This window comes from Microcaecilia unicolor, chromosome 2, assembly GCF_901765095.1.
Source record: "Microcaecilia unicolor chromosome 2, aMicUni1.1, whole genome shotgun sequence".
Lineage (NCBI taxonomy): Eukaryota > Metazoa > Chordata > Amphibia > Gymnophiona > Siphonopidae > Microcaecilia > Microcaecilia unicolor.
Genome location: NC_044032.1, coordinates 268168066 through 268189006, shown reverse-complemented (window position 1 = coordinate 268189006; position 20941 = coordinate 268168066). Strand labels below are relative to the sequence as shown.

The 20941-nt window shown below is 43.8% G+C and overlaps 1 protein-coding gene across 5 annotated transcripts in view; it reads right to left on the bottom strand.

Annotated features, from left to right (window-relative positions):
- TTC39B (tetratricopeptide repeat domain 39B) overlaps window positions 1-20941 on the bottom strand; it is a 292928-nt gene that overhangs the window by 72762 nt on the left and 199225 nt on the right. For all 5 annotated transcript variants that reach the window (XM_030194157.1, XM_030194159.1, XM_030194161.1 and 2 more), the window contains 7 exons: window positions 20159-20226; window positions 15738-15802; window positions 15525-15630; window positions 14691-14756; window positions 13287-13395; window positions 9383-9450; window positions 9214-9273 (listed from right to left, as the gene is read on the bottom strand). In XM_030194157.1, the coding sequence (XP_030050017.1) occupies window positions 9214-9273; window positions 9383-9450; window positions 13287-13395; window positions 14691-14756; window positions 15525-15630; window positions 15738-15802; window positions 20159-20226 (542 nt within the window). The remainder of the gene's footprint in view (window positions 1-9213; window positions 9274-9382; window positions 9451-13286; window positions 13396-14690; window positions 14757-15524; window positions 15631-15737; window positions 15803-20158; window positions 20227-20941) is intronic.

The following is a 20941-nucleotide window of genomic DNA, read 5'->3' as shown; positions in this document are numbered from 1 at the left end:
AGGTCAGAGGCACGCAGCCATGACAGTCTGCGCATCACTATACCTTGGGCAGCGATTCTGGATGCAACATCAAAAGTATCGTAAGTACCCCTGGACAGGAATTTACGACACGCCTTCTGCTGCCTGACCACCTCCTGAAAAGGCCTGGGCTGCTCCGGAGGGAGCTTATCAATCATGTCCGCCAGTTGCTTCACCTTATTCCTCAAGTGGATGCTCGTGTAGAGCTGGTAAGATTGAATTTTGGCCGCGAGCATAGAGGCCTAATACGCCTTCCTCCCAAAAGAGTCCAGGGTTCTAGATTCTCTTCCATGGGGCGCCTAGGCAAAGTCTCTAGAACTCCTAGCTCTCTTGAGAGCAGAATCCACAACCATAGAGTCGTGACGTAACTGCGACTTCATCAGCTCAGGTTCTCCGTGAATCCAATATTGGGACTCAGCTTTCTTGGGAATGGTGGGATTACTTAGTGGTTTCATCCAGTTCCGCATAAGTGTCTCCTTGAGCACATTATGCAAAGGAACAGTGGATGACTCCTTAGGTGGCGAAGGATAGTCAAGGACCTCGAGCATCTCAGTCCTGGGCTCATCCTCAGATACCACAGGGAAGGGAATAGCCACAGACATTTCCCGGACAAATGAAGAGAAAGAAAGACTCTCCGGGGGAGAAAGCTTTCTTTCTAGTGAAGGAGTAGGATCAGAGGGATGAGCACAAGACTCCTTGGAAGAGAAATACCTGGGATCCTCCCCTTCATCCCACGAGGCATCCTCATCGGTATCGGACAAGAGTTCTCTTAACTGCAGTCCAAAACCGGGCCCGTCTCGACGCTGAGGAACCCTGTCCTCGATGGCGATGTTGAGAAGTCAACTCCCATGCTGGCAGCGATGAAGCTCCCTCCAGCGATGGGGAGTCGACCTGGGTGGCAGCTGACGCCAATGCTGCAGGCGGCACCAGCGTAGGAGACCTCAGCACAGGCATAGAGCCAGCTGCTGCTTCCATCAACGGTACGGAGGGTGCAAGCACCCCCGCTACTGGAGTAGACTGACGCAGCAACCCCTCCAGAAGACCTGGAAGAATGGCTTGGATGCGCTCGTCTAGAGTTGCTGTCGAGCAAGGCTGTGGGGTCGGTGCAAGAATCGGTGTCAGAATCTGTGGAGGTCTAGGGGGCGGTACCGGGCTGCCCAAAGACCGACTCTCCAACACCTCTTGAATGGAGGGTGAGTGGTCCTCCCGGTGTCGGCGCTTCACGGGTGTTAATCCTTCGACGCCCCAGAGCTCCCGGTAACATGCTTGGAAGGAGACTGATGATGATGGTTCTTCGCCTTCACTCGATGCACGTCATCGATACTCCTCAGTACCGACGAGGAGGACGTGGAATCCACATGTCTCCTCGGGGTCGGGTCCGAGAGTGGTCAGTCCCATGGGGCCTGCACAGCAGGAGACTTCGAGGCAGGTGGAAACCCACTCGACGACTCACTGCTCCCAGTGTGTGGTGATCTCCGGACCACCATTACCTGCGCTCCTGAAGTCGATGCCATCTTCAGTGCCGATATCGACGCCGCCGACCTTGGTACCGATGTCAACGTCAACGCCAAAGAACCAGTTGAAGCTCCGAAAAGATGATCCTGAAGAGCTTTTCTCGATGCCTGCGTCCGCTTTTTAAGGCTAAGACACAACTTACATGTGTCTGGGAGATGGTCGGGCCCAAGGCACTGAAGACACCAAGCTTGGGGATCGGTACCTGAGATCGACCGGTTGCACTAAGTACACTTCTTGAAGTCGCTGGGAGTCCTCAATGATATGGACAGAAAAATAGCGGCGGCGAAGTCAAAGTTTGCGATTGTGCCAAAATAAAAGGGCACAAAAATGAGAAACAGAGTATGTGCGGCCTAAGAGGGCCGCAACGGAAACAAAAAGAAACTTAAGAGGGCTAAACTAAGAAATAAAGGAGTTTTTTTATTACTTTTGAAGGAAACAGAGTAAAAGAAATAGAACAGGACAAAAAGAGAGAGAATAACTCTCAACAACGAAGCTCTTTCTCTGAGCCTGAGGAGAGAGATGGACAAAAGCAGCCACTCTCCACCGCGGAAAAAGAAAAACTGAGCGGGGACTCTCACACAACAGGCGGGAAGACAGCCGCGCATGCCCCGCGCTCCAGAATGCTCTGGCAAAACTTTGTCTATTTTTGCTGTGAAAAATTGCCATTCCTGGGCCGCCGTGGACGTCGACCCATCAGTGAGAACAAGCAGCCTGCTTGTCCTCGGAGAAAGAAAGTTACATCAACAGGTGGGCCGCAGTGGAAGAAGAGGCCAGTGCCGGTGGCAGGGCAGCCTATGGGAATCGCTGCCACTGCCGCCTTTTGGAAAAGAAACAAATAAGTTAAAGGGTTGAGGAGGGAGGGGAAAGTGCAGATCCTAACAGAATGCTTACCCTGTGGTTTCCGGATAACACAGGGAGACACAGCAAGCATGTGTGACATCTACAACATTCTACAGTCTCTGTACTACATTTACTTTCACATATTTGTATAAAAAAAACAACTTTGGAGTGGTGACGTCATGTCCTGACATGGCTGCCTGAACAAGAAGTTCTGCATACCCCTTCATCAATATAAGCTCAATCCCAGCCAAATCGGAGGATTTCGAGGCTTACTTTACCTGTAATCTCTCTCTTAACTTCTTCTGCAAAATGGGTGGAAGTGATATTCAACATGCGCTGCGTAAATCGCTGAAAGATTTTGCTTATCATTCGCAGCCACGAGCTGCCAAGATGGCGTCCCAGTCAGACCACTTGGATAAATGCAGAAGAGCAAACTGCCTCGTGTGCTCAAACAATGGCACAGGAGGCTTAGGAGAATCCCCTTTCAGAATTTCCTGAAATATTACAGGAAATTCGTTCTGACATTAAAGTGGTCGGTGAGGAGCTCTCAGCGCTAGCAGCTGATTTGCACTGAGAAATTTCAGAGCTGGGCCATCACATAAAGGATACGGAAACCCGCATTGATGAACGTCAGAAAGCCTTGGTATCCCTGGAAACTACTATAGTGGAACACCAGCATATTCTCCTCCTGGACAAGGTTGAAGACCTGGAAAATCATGGCTATCAGGCCAACATACGCATCTGGGAGCTACCTGAGCAGGCATAATATATTAATTGTGAGCTGGAGATTCAGCTGATAGCGAGTATGTTTCTATCTTCGGAGGAGCAAGCAGTACTTCTGGAGATTTTAAAAATAGAACAGGCCCTTAGAGTGGCAACTCGACCGAGAGCCAATGTGCCATGAGATATTATAGCCTGTTTTGTAGACTATAAAATTAAAGAACAGGTGCTGGCTAAGGCTTGGAGTTCCGCCTCACTGAAATGGGATACATTCCCAATAGAACTTTATCAAGATCTGGCAGCAACAACTCTGAAGAGGCACTCTGAGTTTTGACTCTTCACTAAACACCTTCAAGAGAAAGAGATAAAATACTGATGGCAACATCCTTTTGCCCTGTACTTCTATTTGGAAGGGAAGCTTCATTGGGTGTGCATGCTAGAGACCTGAGCGATTTTGCCTGAGGTGGATCCTCCATCATCTCCGCTACAGGGCCAAGCACCTTGGACCAAGGCCTTAGTGGTACATTCATCACGTTCCCAATGGCAAAGAGTCATGCGAGGCAAGGGTCGCCTCACTCGCCAACATTCTGGGCTCAAATAATACCTCTGAATGCTAATTGACTCTCTCCTCTGGCTAACTCATGGAGATTTACAGATTTATTGAGATTCACTATCTCTGCATATCTTATTTTGTCTTGAAATGTTACTCTAGTTATCATGATGGAAAGGTTGATGTTTTGCCATTATTTGTTTTTCTTTTGTAAATTGAAAGTCTGGGATTGTCTGTTGTAATTATGCAAGTTTGTGATATGTCTTACATGGGGTATATTCTCTTGCTGCCGTTCTCTTTGTTTCAATGAGGCTGTTATGGCTCGCCTTCTGGTCTTTAGGGGCTTGGGGGTGGGAGGGGGGATACGGGATGGGTGCGGGACTGGTTGAGCTGTTATCGAGATTTGAAGTTGTTCTTGGGGCATGTGAATGTATATAAGTTGGAACTTATACTATGCTGTTTATTTCTTTTTTAAATCGCTGTCTTTAGTGAATTTTATGTCTCTTAATGTACAAGGCCTTAATACACCCATCAAACGCAAATTGCTGTATAAGGAGGTGAAACGGTTGGAGGCTGATATATTATTTATACAAGAGACCCGTCTGCTTACAAAATATGAGTACTTGCTTACTCATAGTCATTATTGAATGTCAGCAGGGGTGGGAATTCTTTTAAAGGGACATCCTTGGAATGTTCACAAAAGTATCCTCGATAAAGAGGGTTGGTATATTTTGCTAATAATAGACCTAGGGGGGTTCTTTATACTTTGTTGAATATATATGCTCCCAATCAAGCACAACGTGATTTCTTTGCACAGATATCCTCCCTGTTGACCAAACATATAGAAGGGGAGTTGCTGATAGGTGGGGACTTTGTTCTCAGGTAGAGGGTATTCATGCAGAATATTTAGCTTATTATCAGCAACTCTATATACCAGAATGGAAGATATTCACGCCTTCTTAGAGGGGGTGGATTTACCTGTTTTATCCCCCTCGGAGCAGGATATGATGTCGGCCCCAGAAGAAGATAATACTGCTAATGCAGTCTCTTATGCTAAAACTGATAAGGTGATATTTCAGAGATTTGTTGTTCGGTGGGGGCTGGTGGATTTGTGGCGGGTTACACACAGGATAGAGTGGGACTGTACTTATTAATCCGCAGTATATGACTTGTATTCTTGAATAGATTTATAGCTGGGAGATGCCTCGGTTTATGTATGTACTTGGTCAGATCATGCCCCTATAATTTGCTTTCTGAGGACATGGGGAATCCACCCCCTATAGCGGGTGGAAATTTCCTGACAATTTATAAGATGAACCAACAGCTTGAAGGGGAGCTGCAGGAATTTCTCAAACTTATGATACCCCTGAGACATCTCCATGGGTACTGTGAAAAAGTTTAAAAGTGGTTCTACGGGGAATAATTTTCTCTTTACAGGCTTATATTTTTAAGTCCACTAAACAAAGTCTGATCTTAGACAACTTATACAACATCTGGAAGGCTTAAATATAAAGCAGCAGGCCACCCCAATGCAACTTGCAGCATTGCATAAAGATCAACTGAAGCTTTCCTCGTTAATATTATACAAGAGCAAACGCAACGGACACAGCAAGAATATTATGAATTTAATAATAGGGCTAGCCGGGTCTTAGCATATAAATTGAAATAGGTGACACAACATAAATCTATTAGCTCTTTGATGACTAGAAATGGGCAGCTTTGTTCTCAGGTGGAGGGTATTCATGCGGAATTTTTAGCTTATTATCAGCAACTCTATATATCCAAGGGGACTCCCTCAGTGGAAGATATTCACTCCATCTTTGGGGAGGGGAGGGATTTACCTGTTTTATCCTCCTCGGAGCAAGATATGATGTCAGCCGCCATTACAGTTGATTAAATTATTTGGGCGATTAAGAGCTTGCCCAATGGAAAAACCCAAGGTTTAGATGGTTATAGTAATTGTTTCTACAAATGCTTTAAGAAAATGCTGGCCCCAACATTAGTTAGAGTATATAACTCTATAGATGAGGATACGACCTTGCCACTTTCTTGGAGAATGGCAGGAGTTACAGTGTTACTCAAGGCGAATAAAGATTCGCCTTATTGGGCTATTGTATTCAATAGAACGCATGCTCAGGGCGACTCAGTGGTGCTGTTGTCATTAGATGTGGAGAAGGCCTTTGATTGGGTCCTCCGGCCCTATCTGTTTGAGATTTTGTGAACAATAGGGATATCAGGGCCTTGTCTGCATTGTATCCAGGCTTCATATAGACATCAATTAGCCCAGATAAAAATAAATGGTGCCCATACATCCTCATTTGAGTTATTTCAGGGTAGTCGACAGGGATGTGCTCTCTCGCTGCTACCTTTTGCTCTCTCAATGGAGCCTTTAGCCCACCTGATACGTGCTTCCCCATTTATTAGAGGGATCCAGATTGCAGGTCATGACACTAGAATTATGTTACTTGCTGCTGCTGCTGCTGCTGCTGTTCTTCTTCTTACATTAGTTAATCCACAAGTTTCACTATCGGCTATCATGATTATTTTATATTCTCATAGTAAAGTTTTGGGGTTCAAAATTAATCTCCAGAAATGTGAAATCCTATCTATTGGAGTTTCTCTGGCACTAGCAACCTCCCTGCAGTCAAATGTTTCCAATTCAATGGGCCCAGAGGTCTATTAGATATCTGGGGGTCAATTTGGCTCCTACTTTAGTTGAGATGTATCAATTAAACTTTCCACCTAAGCTGCGAGAACTGATGGTAGAATTGGATAGATGGGATGGCCTACAGTTGTCATGGGTGGGGCAGATAGCAGCTGTTAAGATGACTTTACTGTCTAAATTGCTTTATTTATTCATGGCCCTGCCTATAACTATCCCAAAATCATTTTTTCGATCCCTCATAAGAAAATGTTTTGCTTTTATTTGGCGTAAAAGACCTCCGTGGGTGAACTGGAAAGTCTTTTATCAGTCTAGGAAAGACGGGGGAATGGGAGTACCTAATTTTGAGTTTTATTACACTGCAGCTCTTCTTCAAACCACGGCAACATGTCAAAGGGGGGACCTCAAACCATGGGTACATATTGATCAAAAATTAGCGGGGGTACTCTTCTCTGGGCCCTCCCTTGGCTCCCCTTGCGCATACTTTCGGCCATAGTGGGCGGCCAGACCAGCATTTCCCTGGAGGTCTGGATTTGCTGTACAACTCAAATGTTTCCAGATCACCAATACTATTTAACTACTCCTACCCTATATGCCTCGGGGTTTGTCCCTGGCACGCTTGACCCTGCATATCGGCGTTGGGCTGCTTCATCTCTTTGCACAGTAGGTCAGGTATGGGAGGAAAGGGAATTTATTTCCTTTGCTGATTTAAAAGGTGAATATGGATTATTGGATAGGGATGCCTACCAATATAAGTTGAAAGATTTTAACACTCGCAGAGCCAAGACTGAGCTGACATTAGCTGAAATGGATGGAGTGTGCACTACGCTCTGGTACAGGGAGGGGTGGGATCTCTAGAATGTATCAAGCATTGCTACACAGGGATCAAATGATAATCCCTTTTCAGGCTAGGTGGGAATCTATGCTACTTTCTCATTATGAACAACCACAATGGATGAAAATACTTGTTTAAAATTTAAGTGGCTACCCCCTTGGTAGAAAATGAGAAAATGGGTACAAGAGGTTCTATCAGTGGTATTTCACACCTCAAAAATTGTTAGATATTTAAAACGGGGTCGGAGAGCTGCTGGCGACAATGTGGGGGAGTGAGTACTTTTTACCACAAATGGTGGACCTGCTCTAAAGTTCAGGCTTTTTGGTCTGCTCTGCATACTCAGCTTCTATGATTTCTACCGGGGCTTTCCTCATTATAACCGGCTAGCCTCTTGTTCAATTTCTGAACAGCTGGTATTAAGAAAGAACTTCAACTTTTGATTCATATTTATAGTGCTGCTCGGATTTTGGTGGCAAAACTTTGGAAACAGATTTCCCTACCATCAGTGGACAGTGTATTTAACAAGGTGGACTATTGTTGTTTAATGTCTAAGCTTACAGTTAAAACATATGGGCGCCTTATTCAATATCACAAAATCTGGGATGCTTATTTGCCATGGTGAGGATCTTTGACATAGTCGATATAACGTTCTTCATGGACTGTATTTGAGATGCATCATGACTCCTGGAACATTTGCGGTCCTGTAGGGACGGGAGGTAGGTGGGATCCTTCAGGGTTGGTATATTGTATTGCTTGTTTTTCTTATTTATTGCAATTGTAAACGAGCTGTTTTTGTGCTGTTGGAAATTAAGAAAAAAAAAAGAAAAAACAACTTCCACAGTCAGCCTTTTATCACCGCTTTACAAAAAGAATTGACAATATGTGGGTAATAAAATATATCCTCAAAGTACCAATGAACAGAATTAATTAGGCATCACAAAACAGAGACCAGGCCTGTAGAATTCTGATCGTCCCTGGAATAAGATGTACTTATATGAACACTGGCTACGGACTTGCCCTTTGGGGAGGAAAACAGTAGGGGGGAAGCGCTCAGGCTCAGACACTGAGAGGAAGTGGATACCAGTGATGTGTATCCAACTGAAATGACATGAGAAATGTCAACACTTCCCATGTCATTTTTACCTTAGATCAACAGGGATCCCCCCCCCCCCCCCCCTAAATCTTGGGAGGAGGTCCCTGTGCTGTCATAGGATGCACTATTGCTCAAACAGCACACCATATTGTTCAATAATGAATACTATGTATCACTAGGCCCCTTTTGACAACACTTCACCTGAAATGAAAAAAGAAATTTAACTCACAAACCTGAATAAAATGAATAATGCTGCAAATGGCATGTGAAAGAAAATGAAAACTTTTGGACAGCACACTACTAATACAGACAGCTGTAAAAACAGGTTAGATTCCTGAGACAAGTTATTTTTTACATTTATTTTCAACATGAATACTATACGTTCTGACTCAGGCATGTCTGTGACTCAGTGGGCAGAAACATGGCAAAGTGTCTCTTAGGGGGAAGGATATGTGAGTATATGGGCAATTTTTCCAAATGGGCAAGTTTTGCGCATACTATGACAGGAATGAACCTCACTCCGAAGACAGGACTATTATGGGATGGCTGATGGCATATTGTGCAGGTTTCTGGGTGGGATGATGTCTTATGTACGTGTTTGCGGGTATGTCCTGCAGATATATGGTCTGTGTGGGGAGATGTTGGGAGTAGCTGGGGTCTATCATCTGATGGTTGGTGGGGCAGGTGAGGAGTTCAGGGGGTATCTTATAGGAGTGTCAGGTTGCTTGAGGGTATGCTGGGGTGTGGAGGTGTCGGAGATATGTTTCAGCGTTCTCACTGTTCTTTTCCCTCCCACACTCTTTCCCCACTCCTACTCCCTCTGCCCCATGAATTGTCCTTCACTCCCTACCCCTCCTGTCCTGTAAGAATGGATGGACAGACAAACATGGGGACAGACTCACCCTAACAAGTCCTACTGCCAGAGCAAAATGCATCTTAAAAAGAAAACTAAACAGAAAGTAAAATATTAGACAGGTTACCTTTTCAAAGTTTCCTTTCAGTATATCTATCCTGGCAGCATAAAACAAAATTATTGAACCCTATAGAAAAAAAGAGAAAATGGGCAAAATAAATATTCTCCAGCACAATGTCAGGTTTATATTGTTTATCTTTTTTGCATTCATTGTAACAGATATTCAGTATACATACATTAGGGAACTTCTTGAGGTAGGGTTGAATGAGCATTTCTGCTTCCTTAAGATTAGATTCTCCAGTACCTGAAAATAAACAAACAAACAAAAAAAAGATTACCTCAGACGCACATGCAGGATGACACACACAGAAGTGCTAAGTAAAAACAGAAATAAAAATAAACACAGGCATCCAGTCCCCCGCTTCAATAATTTATCAAGTTTAATGTTACCACAGAGCATCTATGTGTGTTTAGTGCCTGATGAAGACTCATGATTGAAGTTTGAACGGCTGGAACAGTTAATGTTGAAAATACTGGGACCCAAGTTCTATCTGGTTTCCTGGTAACTGAAGCACCCTTCTTCTCCTCTGGGCTCCCTCTTTTACCTTTTTTTTTTAAGGCCAATTAGGATCCCTGGAACACTAGAAAATGACCATTTGAAAACAAAGGGGTTGATATTCAAAGCGATTTAACCGGCCAGAAGCAGCTCCTGACTGGTTAAATCGCCTGTTCTGGAATAACTGCTAATTTTCAGTAGTTAGTCCAACTAGTTATTGATGCTGAAAATAACCAGTTAGTGCCACTGAAAATAACCAGTTAGTGCCAAACTGAAATCAGATATTTTGGGAGTGTTCCGGGAGACGAAGTTGACACTTGGTCGGTTAAGTGCCAATATTCAGGTTAACCACGCTCTCATTACCTCTCGCCTTGACTACTGCAACTTACTCCTCACCGGCCTCCCACTTAGCCACCTATCCCCCCCTTCAATCCGTTCTGAACGCTGCTGCACATCTTATATTCCACCAGAACCGATATACTCATATCACCCCTCTCCTCAAGTCACTTCACTGGCTTCCGATCAGTTACCGCATACAATTCAAGCTTCTCCTCCTTACCTACAAATGCACCCGGTCTGCGGCTCCTCACTACCACTCTACCCTCATCTCCCTCTATGTTCCCGCCCGTAACCTCCGCTCACAGGACAAATCCCTCCTTTCAGTACCCTTCTCCACCACTGCCAACTCCAGGCTCCGCTCATTCTGCCTTGCCTCACCCTATGCCTGGAACAATCTTCCTCAACCCCTACACCAAGCCCCCTCCCTACCCATCTTCAAATCTCTGCTTAAAACTCACCTCTTCAATGCTGCTTTCGGCACCTAACCTTTCGAGAAATATAGTATGCCCTATCAGATCGACTCTACACTTGTCTTTTAGATTGTATACTTGTCTCTAGATTTACACCTGTCTTTTAGATTGTACACTTGTCTTTAGAATGTACACCTGTCTTTTAGATTGTAAGCTCCTTGAGCAGGGACTGTCCTTCCATGTTAAAATTGTACAGTGCTGCGTAACCCTAGTAGCGCTTTAGAAATGTTAAGTAGTAGTAGTAGTAACACATGAAAGTCTGTCCTATCTTTGGGGCCCTTTTACTATGCCACGGTAGGGCTAAAGTGCGGGTAGTGCATGCTAAATTGACACTACCGTCGGGGTACCGCAAGCACCCTGAAGTAGTTTCAAAGTTAGTGCTCGTTGTTTCCCGCGGTAGAAAAACTTTTCTGTTTTCTACTGCAGGGGGTGTTCCCGGCGGTAATTGGCAGCACGGCCACATTAACGCGTGCTGTCTGATTACCAAAGGAGTAGCACGTGAGCCCTTTCCACCAAGTAAATAGGTGGCGTTAAGGGCTAAGGCAGTAAACAGACACGTGCTACTTTTAATATTAGCGCACAGCCATTTAACTCATCATTAAAAAAAGGCCTCTTTACCTGCCATGGTAAAAAATGGCACAGTGCACGCTAATTTCACTCGTCCAAACTAGCACAGAACACTTTTTACTGCAGCTTAGTAAAAGGGCCCCTTTAGGCAGTAACCCATAGCCGGTTAAATGCTGAATACCGCACCTAACTGGCTATGCGTTAGCCTGTTATGGAAACAGGAAAATTCAATAGTGGAGCCTGGATGTGGTCCGGCACTGAATTTCTGGGTTTAACACCGGTGGCAGTCAGCAAAATGCTGATCGCCACCGGCTGAATATCGAGCCCATAATGCTTTGGGAATATGTGCAAATGTGATAGTGATTTGTGTCTGAACTGTGCAGAGTCAGGTATGATAATTCCCAGCAGCTTTTATGGTTAAGTTCACCTTATAATACCACAGGGAATGTCTCTGGTTCCCCTGCCACCTCCTGTTTCACAGAATGGAGGATCTGAGTAACACTGTAAAAACACGCCCCTTCCAGGTCCCATGAGGGCCATTTGTGGGAACCACTTTGTACTTCTTTTCTTAAAATCACAGGGTCACCAAACAGAGAACTGAACTGCATCCTTCCTGCATCTCAAATGCCCGATGCATCACTTAGGTACAAATGATCAGAAGCCCTGCACTGTTCCAAACAGCGCTCTAAAATTAGCACTGGAACAGAGCGGGGCATTAATGCCCCTATGATTAGAGCTAATAGCATACAAATGTAGGCATGCTATTAATTCTGATCATAGGGGTACTTCTGCAGGAGGATTGTGCCTGGGCATGCGCCCAAGGCACAATCCTCCTGCAGAAGTTGTCTGACAGCTCTGGGCTGTCAAGAAAAAAAAGCCCTGCCCTGTCAAACCTAAGCCCACCCTCCCAAACACAAGACCTGGAGGTCCAGTGGAACTCTAGGACCCCCTTCCCCCCACCGTACAAACACTAAAAAAGACCCTGGTAGTCCAGTGGGACTGCTAGCTCCCACCCCCAACACTATAAAGACCTCTAAGCCCTCCACACCCACACCAGCACTGCCCCCCCCCCCCGCAGCCTACTTCATAGTTGGAGGAAGGAGGGACTAGCACTCACTCCTTCCTCTGCGGGTGTCTCCTCAAAATGGCAGCGCCATGCCCGTTGCATCCTGGGATGCGCTAGGCAGGGCTTAACTCATACAAGGTAGGCAGGGGGGGTACAGGTGCGGGTGTGAAGGGCTAGCAGTTCCACTGGACCAACAGGGTCTTTTTAGTGTTGGAGGTGGGGGGGCCTGGAGGTCCACTGGACCTCCAGGCCTTGTGTTTGGGGTGGCAGGCTTAGGTTTGACATGTCCGGGTGAAAATCCTGGACCTGTCAAACCTCTTCTGTTGGTCTCCCCCATTCCTCCCTTGCTGGAAAACCCTAACGCCATTTCCAAGCTGGTGTAGGGTTTGCAGCGGGAGCAGCAGCCTTGTTTGGCGCACTGCCCACTGATCCTAAGGGAAGAATGTGGGAGACTCTCGTTTGCATGCAATTAGTGATCAGAGCGGCTCTGATCCTGGGGCGCAGGCAAACGTGGGCGCTAGTCTGGCGGTAAAGGCCTCTAGTGCCCCTGTCTGCTTTAGATCATCTGGCCTTAATGAACATAAAACATCTGTCAGAACACCGATTTCAGCAACAACAGTTTCCATCTTGCTGGAACCAGATGCTACATTTCGTACAGATATTTATAACAGTGTTGAATTGCCCCAGAAGCGGGTGTGCAAAGGTTCTGCTCTTGAAAATAAATTCCAGGACTTCTCTCTCGAAATGTCTGCATCTATTTACATGGGCTGCTGAGGATTTCAGCTAACTAACCTTCAGAACAAAAAAGACAACCAAGCGTAAATTCAAGTGCAGTGCTTAGAGTGCAGACACTACTTTGATTCACTTGGCCATCCCTTACTCTTTTTGGTAATGGCACTGCCACCAAAGAAACCATTTGTGTGTGCATTGAATGCGTTTCAGAAATAATAATCTCGCAATGAATAAAGCGAAAAGGTAATGCGCTATAGGGGTTTGCAAGCATCTTACTTTTTACACCATTCCACCAAATTTTAGGATATTTTACAATCCAAAAGAGAATTGCTTCAATTAAAAATGAGATATTTCAGACTATGAAAGAAGCATATGGAAAGCAGCTCTAGCACACTGAAGGGTCTTCTTACCGAGAATTAAACAGACATATGTATGGTATAGCAGCAGGGTCAGCGCACACAGTGTCGCTCTTAAACTGGTACCAGCCGCACCTTCCCTTAGCTGAAAAAGGCCCAGGTCCTGTGAGGGATCCAAACAACACAAACTACATAGTACATCAAGGTGGTATCTTAAAACACTAGGGCAACATACAAAAGCAGTGTCGTATACAGCCTGGTGCTGCATTCAACTTTACCTTCTGTTACCTCATGCTGGCACAGACAGGACTTACAAAGCAACTGAGAAAGCAGCAAGGTCTCATCCACTAGCTGACTACATGAAAGCAGGAGTGAGGCAAATGAAATTTATCTCTTCTGAACTTGTTTAACCTTCATTGACATCTGGGCTTTCAGGGCATCTGGAGCCTGCTCCCAATGCCTCTTGCATACAGTTATGACAGGACAGGACCACAGGTTGAGACAAAGGCCGGTGGAAAAGGAGTCCTTTGGCTGAGACACAGTGACTGCATCTCCTTTCATAGCTTGCTCCATTTATACCTCTAGACCAGACCCTCAGGACTGCAGTCAGGGCCTCTTCCAGTCTAATGAGCAGGCTTAACGCCTGGGATTAAAACCTATGGCCTACATATGATAGCAGCATTATTAAGGCAGAGGCTAGGCTCCAGGTTTGTTTATATTTTTGGAATCTTGAAGCTGCTCAAATGGAACCAGCACTAGGATCCAGCCCCTCTAACAGCTGTTCAGACATTTTCCCCCTATTTTGTGGTTCCATTCAAGCTCTCTAAACTCAGTCATAAAAGCAAAAACCCTCAACTGGGGCCATGCTCTAGGCTAGGGCTTCTTATAGAACAGTACAATCTTGGGCCCTATATCCGGCCACTAGGTGGCACCATTGTGTGATGACTGGAAAAACTAGCTTCAGCCAACCCAGGGAGTACAAGACCTACCTGAGCAGGGCTGTTGTTAAACACACTGTGACCCTGGGTAGAAATTTGGAAGGGGGCCCAAAGCCCACTAAGCAGGCTGTACCTGCAGGTTTAGGCAGGCTGGAGCTCTCTATAGCATGGGTATCCGGAACAACTGTCTTGTTTGCACCCCTCACTAACACCGGCCCTGGACCTCAGAATCAAATCCTAGACTCAGACATGGCAGTGTACAGCATAGAAATTTTAAAAACTACGAGGGGCACTGGCATTAACACTTCTACGTTTGCAAAAACCTACTCTGACGTTAATGGCCACATAGCGAGTTTTACAGTTAATGCTAAGGATGACATTTCCAATCACACATCAACTCTTTATAATAGGGTAGTCTCCAGTAAGAGATATCAGTTACTGACTCAGTTGGGAGGGAGCATTTTTAGGTGTCATAAAAAAGCAAGCTACTGAACACACAGCAAGAAAATACACTTAGTACCCTATTGCCTGAAAAGCCAATGAATTCTAGCAATCGAAGAATTCTTGCTGGTAAAAGGGACAGCATCTGAAACCAATAAAGAAAAGGAATGTTATTAGATAAAACATACAAATTTTACAAATGTTACATCCAGTCACCCTGATGAAGAGAGGGAGACTCTTAAAAACTAGTCACTGGTATATGAAGGGCCCTGTTTACTAAGCCGTACTGTAGGAGCGCTAGCATGTTAGCACGTGCTAACGCTAGAGACACCCTAGCGCGCCTTAGTAAACAGCACCCTAAGTTACTGAAACAATACGGTTATCACCTACAAACTTGCTTAAAACCAAACCAGAAATGTTGAAGTGATTTTGCTGAGTGATTTCAGCACTTGCTGAATGGAACCTCACTGCAGGTTTGGTAGACATTGGTTTATGCCAGGTCTCAGAAAGTTGTTCAGTCATAGGCAAGATTTTTTGCTTTTCTACTTTTTCCCCTAAGTCTGTTTAAGGGGCAGCTGCCTGCTGTACAAAAGGAATCAAAAAGTTTTTACTTTGGAGGAATACATTTATGAGTTTCTTGAGTAACTGTAAGCAAGTCTCAAGATGATGCCCTCCACCAGGTATTTTTCTTTTAATTATAAGTACAGTTTTAACTAATCACATGCATTCACACATGTGCACTTTCTCTTCTCTTTCTGTAGGGATAACTTCATAAATGCTGCTCCACATTGCAAACCCCTTCCCTTGCCAAACTAATAAATCAAAAAACCTCATCCACATCATCCTCTGAAAAAAAAAATAACTACAAAACCCATTACTTTTTTTACATTCCAGAAAAAAAGCAAATCCTTACCAAGTTGAAAGTGCCTATTCCAAGTTTGACGCCTCCTTCAAACTGATGGTATGTTTCAGGTTTCTTCTTGTTGACCAATGTTCCTTTCAAAATGTGGTGACATTCTCTAATGAGGTGGAAAGTAAGTTAAGACCAGAAAACTATCTCTTTATACTATAAACAGAAATAGCACATAATACGATAAAAATAACGTTACCATTTGCAATCACATACTTGTATATTTGGTAGCTTGTCCTGATTTTGATCCCGCCTTTGATAAAGTTGATCATATTTTCATCCTGAAAGAAATCCAATGCACTTGTGTTACAGAAAAATGTACAAGGGCTGTTTCTCCTTAAAACACGGACGTGCACTTCAGCGATCAGTGAAATTCTTCACTTTTCTCTCAGCAGCTCCAGCACACACTTATTCTGGATATAAATCCATCATTACTTTGTGACAGAAATCATAACTAGCATTTTCCCCTAGAAAAGTCTCAAAAGAGCTTCTCCCTATTTCAGGAAATAAAAACTTGGTCTTGAATGCAACTTAAGACATGACAACATTAATGCAGCCAGTATAGAAGCATACATCATGGAAATACATTCATCCAAAAGAATAACAGGAAAGTCAAACTGCAAACAACCTGTAATTAATATACCTATACATGGAAAATAGGTGACATCATCTAGTCAATTGCAACTGTGTTATCTTGTTACAAGTGCTTTCCACTCAAATCGTTATCTATAGATCATCTTTATTTTACTTCACCAAAATCTTCAAATTTTTGTTATTACTTTTCCTAATTTAATAACTAGTACACTTCAATCTAAAATAAACTAATATTATAATATAACATAATAATAATGTAACAACTATAATAATATAATAACAAAATAATAAGGGAACTGATTTTACCAGATTCAACATTTATTCTATACCATTTATTCAATGGTAATTCTATACCAGCATGCTTTGGAAAAGGAAGGGATCATATATGTACTGGGCTTCAATCAACAATGCCACCACATAGAACAAGCTGCATAGTCTCACACGAAACCCCCCTAATACTGCTACAGGACAGTCCAGCAGCCAAAACTGTTTTTATCATGATTTCTTGGGACATGGTCCAGCTAGCATCTATACTCTTTACCTGAACTAATGAGCCAAATATTTCAAAGCACAGAATCACTATTTAAAATAAGAGCATAGCTCATCAGGAACAGTTTCAGCACATCGTGGCTTTATTTTCCAGTACCAGTAAAGGAAGGGAAATGGTAACTTTGCTAGTTAAAAAAATTAAATTAATTACAGAACTACCATCCATGCATGTATTAAGATGAAAAGCAAAACTGATTCAGCCTGTCTATCTCCTCAGAGTTCTTTTATAACCTAGCACGATACTTCTCAACCCTCTCCCAGGGTCATAGCTAGCAAATCGGGTTTTCAGGATTACACAATCAATATACATAAGATAAATTTGTATGTAACGGGTTTCCAGTATATTATCTGGCTCAAACACATTCAGAGCACGGTTTTTTAGTTGTGCCTAGTTAATGTGTGCTGTCTTGTGCCTATTTTATAAAATGAATCACGTCTACTTGATTTTATTAAATACTAGTGCAAGTGTGAAAGAACTTGTGTTCATGAAATGTCGAGGGCTAGTGTAAATGTTAGCTTGTACATGCGGATTCTGCCCATGCTCTACCCAAACTCTGCCCCCTGTGCACGTCCACATGTTATAACGGGTCATTTACGCATTTAACTGGTCACTTACCTGCAGAAATGCATTTATTTATTAGGATTTATTTACCGCCAATTACAGCAGTAAAAATATTCAAACTAAAATACAAAGCATGGCATAGAGGGGCATAATCAAACCGGGGAGTCCATCTCTAAGGACGTTCCGGCAAAGGGGGGGGGAACCCGTATTATCGAAACAAGATGGACGTCCATCTTTCGTTTCGATAATACGGTCAGGGACAACCAAATCTCAACATTTAGGTCAACCTTAGAGATGGTCGTCCCTGGTTTTCGGCCATAATGGAAACCGAGGACACCCATCTCAAAAACGACCAAATCCAAGCCCTTTAGTCGTGGGAGGAGCCAGCATTAGTAGTGCACTGGTCCTTCTCACATGCCAGGACACCAACCGGACACCCTAGGGGGCACTGCAGTGGACTTCAGAAAAAGCTCCCAGGTACATAGCTCCCTTATCTTGGGTGCTGAGCCCCCCAACCCCCCCTAAAACCCACTCCCCACAACTATACACCACTACCATAGCCCTTAGGAATGAAGGGGGGCACCTACATGTGGGTACAGTGGGTTTCGGGTGGGTTTTGGAGGGCTCACATTTACCACCACAAGTGTAACAGGTGAGGGGGGGATGGGCCTGGGGCCACCTGCCTGAAGTGCACTGCACCCACTAAATCTGCTCCAGGGACCTGCACACTGCTGTGATGGAGCTGGGTATGACATTTGAGGCTGGCATAGAGGCTGGAAAAAATGTTTTTTAATTTTTTTTTTTTAGGAGGGGAGGGGGTTGGTGACACTGGGGAAGTAAGGGGAGGTCATCCCTGATTCCCTCCGGTGGTCATCTGGTCAGTTCGGGCACCTTTTCGAGGCTTGGTCATGAAAAAAAAGGGACCAAGTAAAGTCAACCAAATGCTCATGAGGGACGCCCTTCTTTTTTCCATTATCAGCCGAGGACGCCCATGTCCTAACCACGCCCGACCCACCTTCGGTACACTGCCGACACGCCCCCGTGAACTTTGGTCGTCCCTGCGAAGGAAAGCAGTTCAGGATGCAAAAAAAAATCGACTTTCGATTAAGCTGATTTGGGCGGCCTCGGGAGAAGGACACCCATCTCCCGATTTGTGTCGGAAGATGGGCGTCCTTCCCTTTCGAAAATAAGCCTGCTAGTATGCTACAGTACAATGTCAACTCAATACACAATAAAACGTTTTAATAGCATAGGGTGTGAGCAAACATAGAACATATAGATAGATGTGTAAGAAAATAAGGGACTAGTTAGAGATGCAAATGAGGTCAGAAAGGTGTCTGAACATATCTTAGCTAGAATAGGAGTAGATACTACAATGCTTGCATTTATGCCAATTCTTAGCACCTAAAACTAAGCCAACTCCTTATAAAATTACCCCTTAATAATAATAAGAAGAAGCAGAAGAATATTTATTAATAATTAGAAATAATAACAAAAAAGGAAAATAAGGTGATTATCTTTTTTATTGGACTAACAATACATTTTTGACACGCTTTTGAAAGCAGAACCTCCTTCTTCAGGTCATGTTTGAGCAAAAACGACAATATAAGAATACATAATTAAGTAAAACATGGAAGGAGTTGCGATGACAGTCTGGAGGGAAAGGCAGAGATCGGGGAGGAGGGGGGACAGAGTGAGAAACAGGGAGAGAGAGTTGGGTGATCAGAGGGTGACAAAGCAGTATAATTTTATGGTTCATAATCTCATAGGACGCCCAGATTCCTGTTAAGGTGGGTGTCAAGATATGTCATCATTTAAACTTCAAAGGTCTTACATTCCTGGATTGTTTGAAAGTTACCTCTTAGTGTTCTGACTGTAAAGCCATTGATGCACTGCCCAGATCTGGAAACATGTTCACCTTTATTTGCTTTGTGGTGTTTGATGTGGTACCATGTCAAATATCACAAAACAAATAACAGTGACAACTCTGTGGCTGAACATTTTTCAAAACCTTGGCAATATATCAATGACTAGGGGTCAGGCTGCCGAAGTAAACTTCACTGCCTTAGGAATTATAATTAATAAATCAGAAATTCACTCTTCTTCCACTGGTGGCTTCATCTCTTTCCACTTCAAGACTATTCTCCTACATGCCAGTATGCAGAGATACCCAGATTGCAGTGCCAGTAGATTTATTGGTATGCATAAATAGATTCAGAGGAGTTTTACTTTTGTAGACAATAAAGGTCACCTCTATCCAATATCTATGAGAACACTCATTTCGCCAAACCAAATTTAATTTTAAAAAATGCACCCACACTATATAAAACTTGAAGATCTAAGCCAACCAATTTTAAACATTCTATCTGCTGTTGTATTCATAGTAACATAGTAGATGACGGCAGAGAAAGACCTGTATGGTCCATCCAGTCTGCCCACAAGATAAAACTCATATGTGCTACTTTATGTGTATACCTGACCTTGATTTGTATCTGCCATTTTCAGGGCACAGACCGTAGAAGTCTGCCTGCCACTAGCCCTGCCTCCCACCACCGGCTCTGCCACCCAATCTCCGCTAACCTTCTGAGAATCCATTCCTTCTGAACAGGATTCCTTTATGTTTATCCCACGCATTTCTGAATTCCGTTACCGTTTTCATCTCCACCACCTCCCGCTGAAATGTTAACTGACACAAATCTTGGAGACAAAAGCAGGCTCTTCCAGTTTTCTATTATCATCAGCTGCTGGGCCATTTCTACTTTTTTGTCTCAGGGTCTTAAACTTTTACTGGTAGACCTGTACCTGTTTCTGGTAGGGGAGCAATTACAGCTCAGTTATCCACCCCATGATGTGACAGCGGCTGCTAAAATAATCCAGCTATACCAGGCTATTCAGTTGCTGGCTAGTAAGGAGGAGAAGCTTGCTTCATTACCTGTACAAAGGTCAGAGACGCTTTCTGCAGCAGACATTCAGCATAACATATCTCTGCATGCATTTCCTCTGTTAAAACAAGAGAAAGAAGCAAAATATAATATCTACATTATTTGTTGCAGATACAGTGCCATAATAATGCTCATGCTAGGTTAGTAGCTTCCACTTCTAAAATCACCACTAAAACACAGCAGAATAACAGTTCATTAATGTGAAATTTATAAGGTGAGAATTTGTGACATCAGATATGGCCAGGATAGGTGTCAAGAACGTGTCATCACTAATGCTGAAATTAGACATCAAGGCTCTAATTTAGAGACTGTGCATCATTAATGTTGTCCAATTTGAGGTAAAGTCCACAAACTTTTATCCTCTCTCTCCCCCCATCTGCTGGTATGGGTGGGAAACCTATGTGTCTGGACTGCTCTGGTGGGACGATAAGGAAGTTTAAGTTAGACTTCTAAGTGCCATCACCCCTGGAATGCCCTAAATCCTGCCCCTTTTCAGATGGATAATTTTGCTTAAATTTCTTTCTTTGAAATAAAAGTCCTATATGCGCCATTTGCATGGTTTAATCTATAGAATACTAGCAGAGAAGGGCGATGAAAATGATAAAGAGGATGGGATGACTTCCCTATGAGGAAAAGCTAAAGCGGCTAGGGCTCTTCAGCTTGGAGAAAAGGCGGCTGAGGGGAGATATGTTAAAGGTCTATAAAATAATGAGTGGAGTTGAACGGGTAGATGTGAAGCGTCCGTTCACACTTTCCAAAAATACTAGGACTAG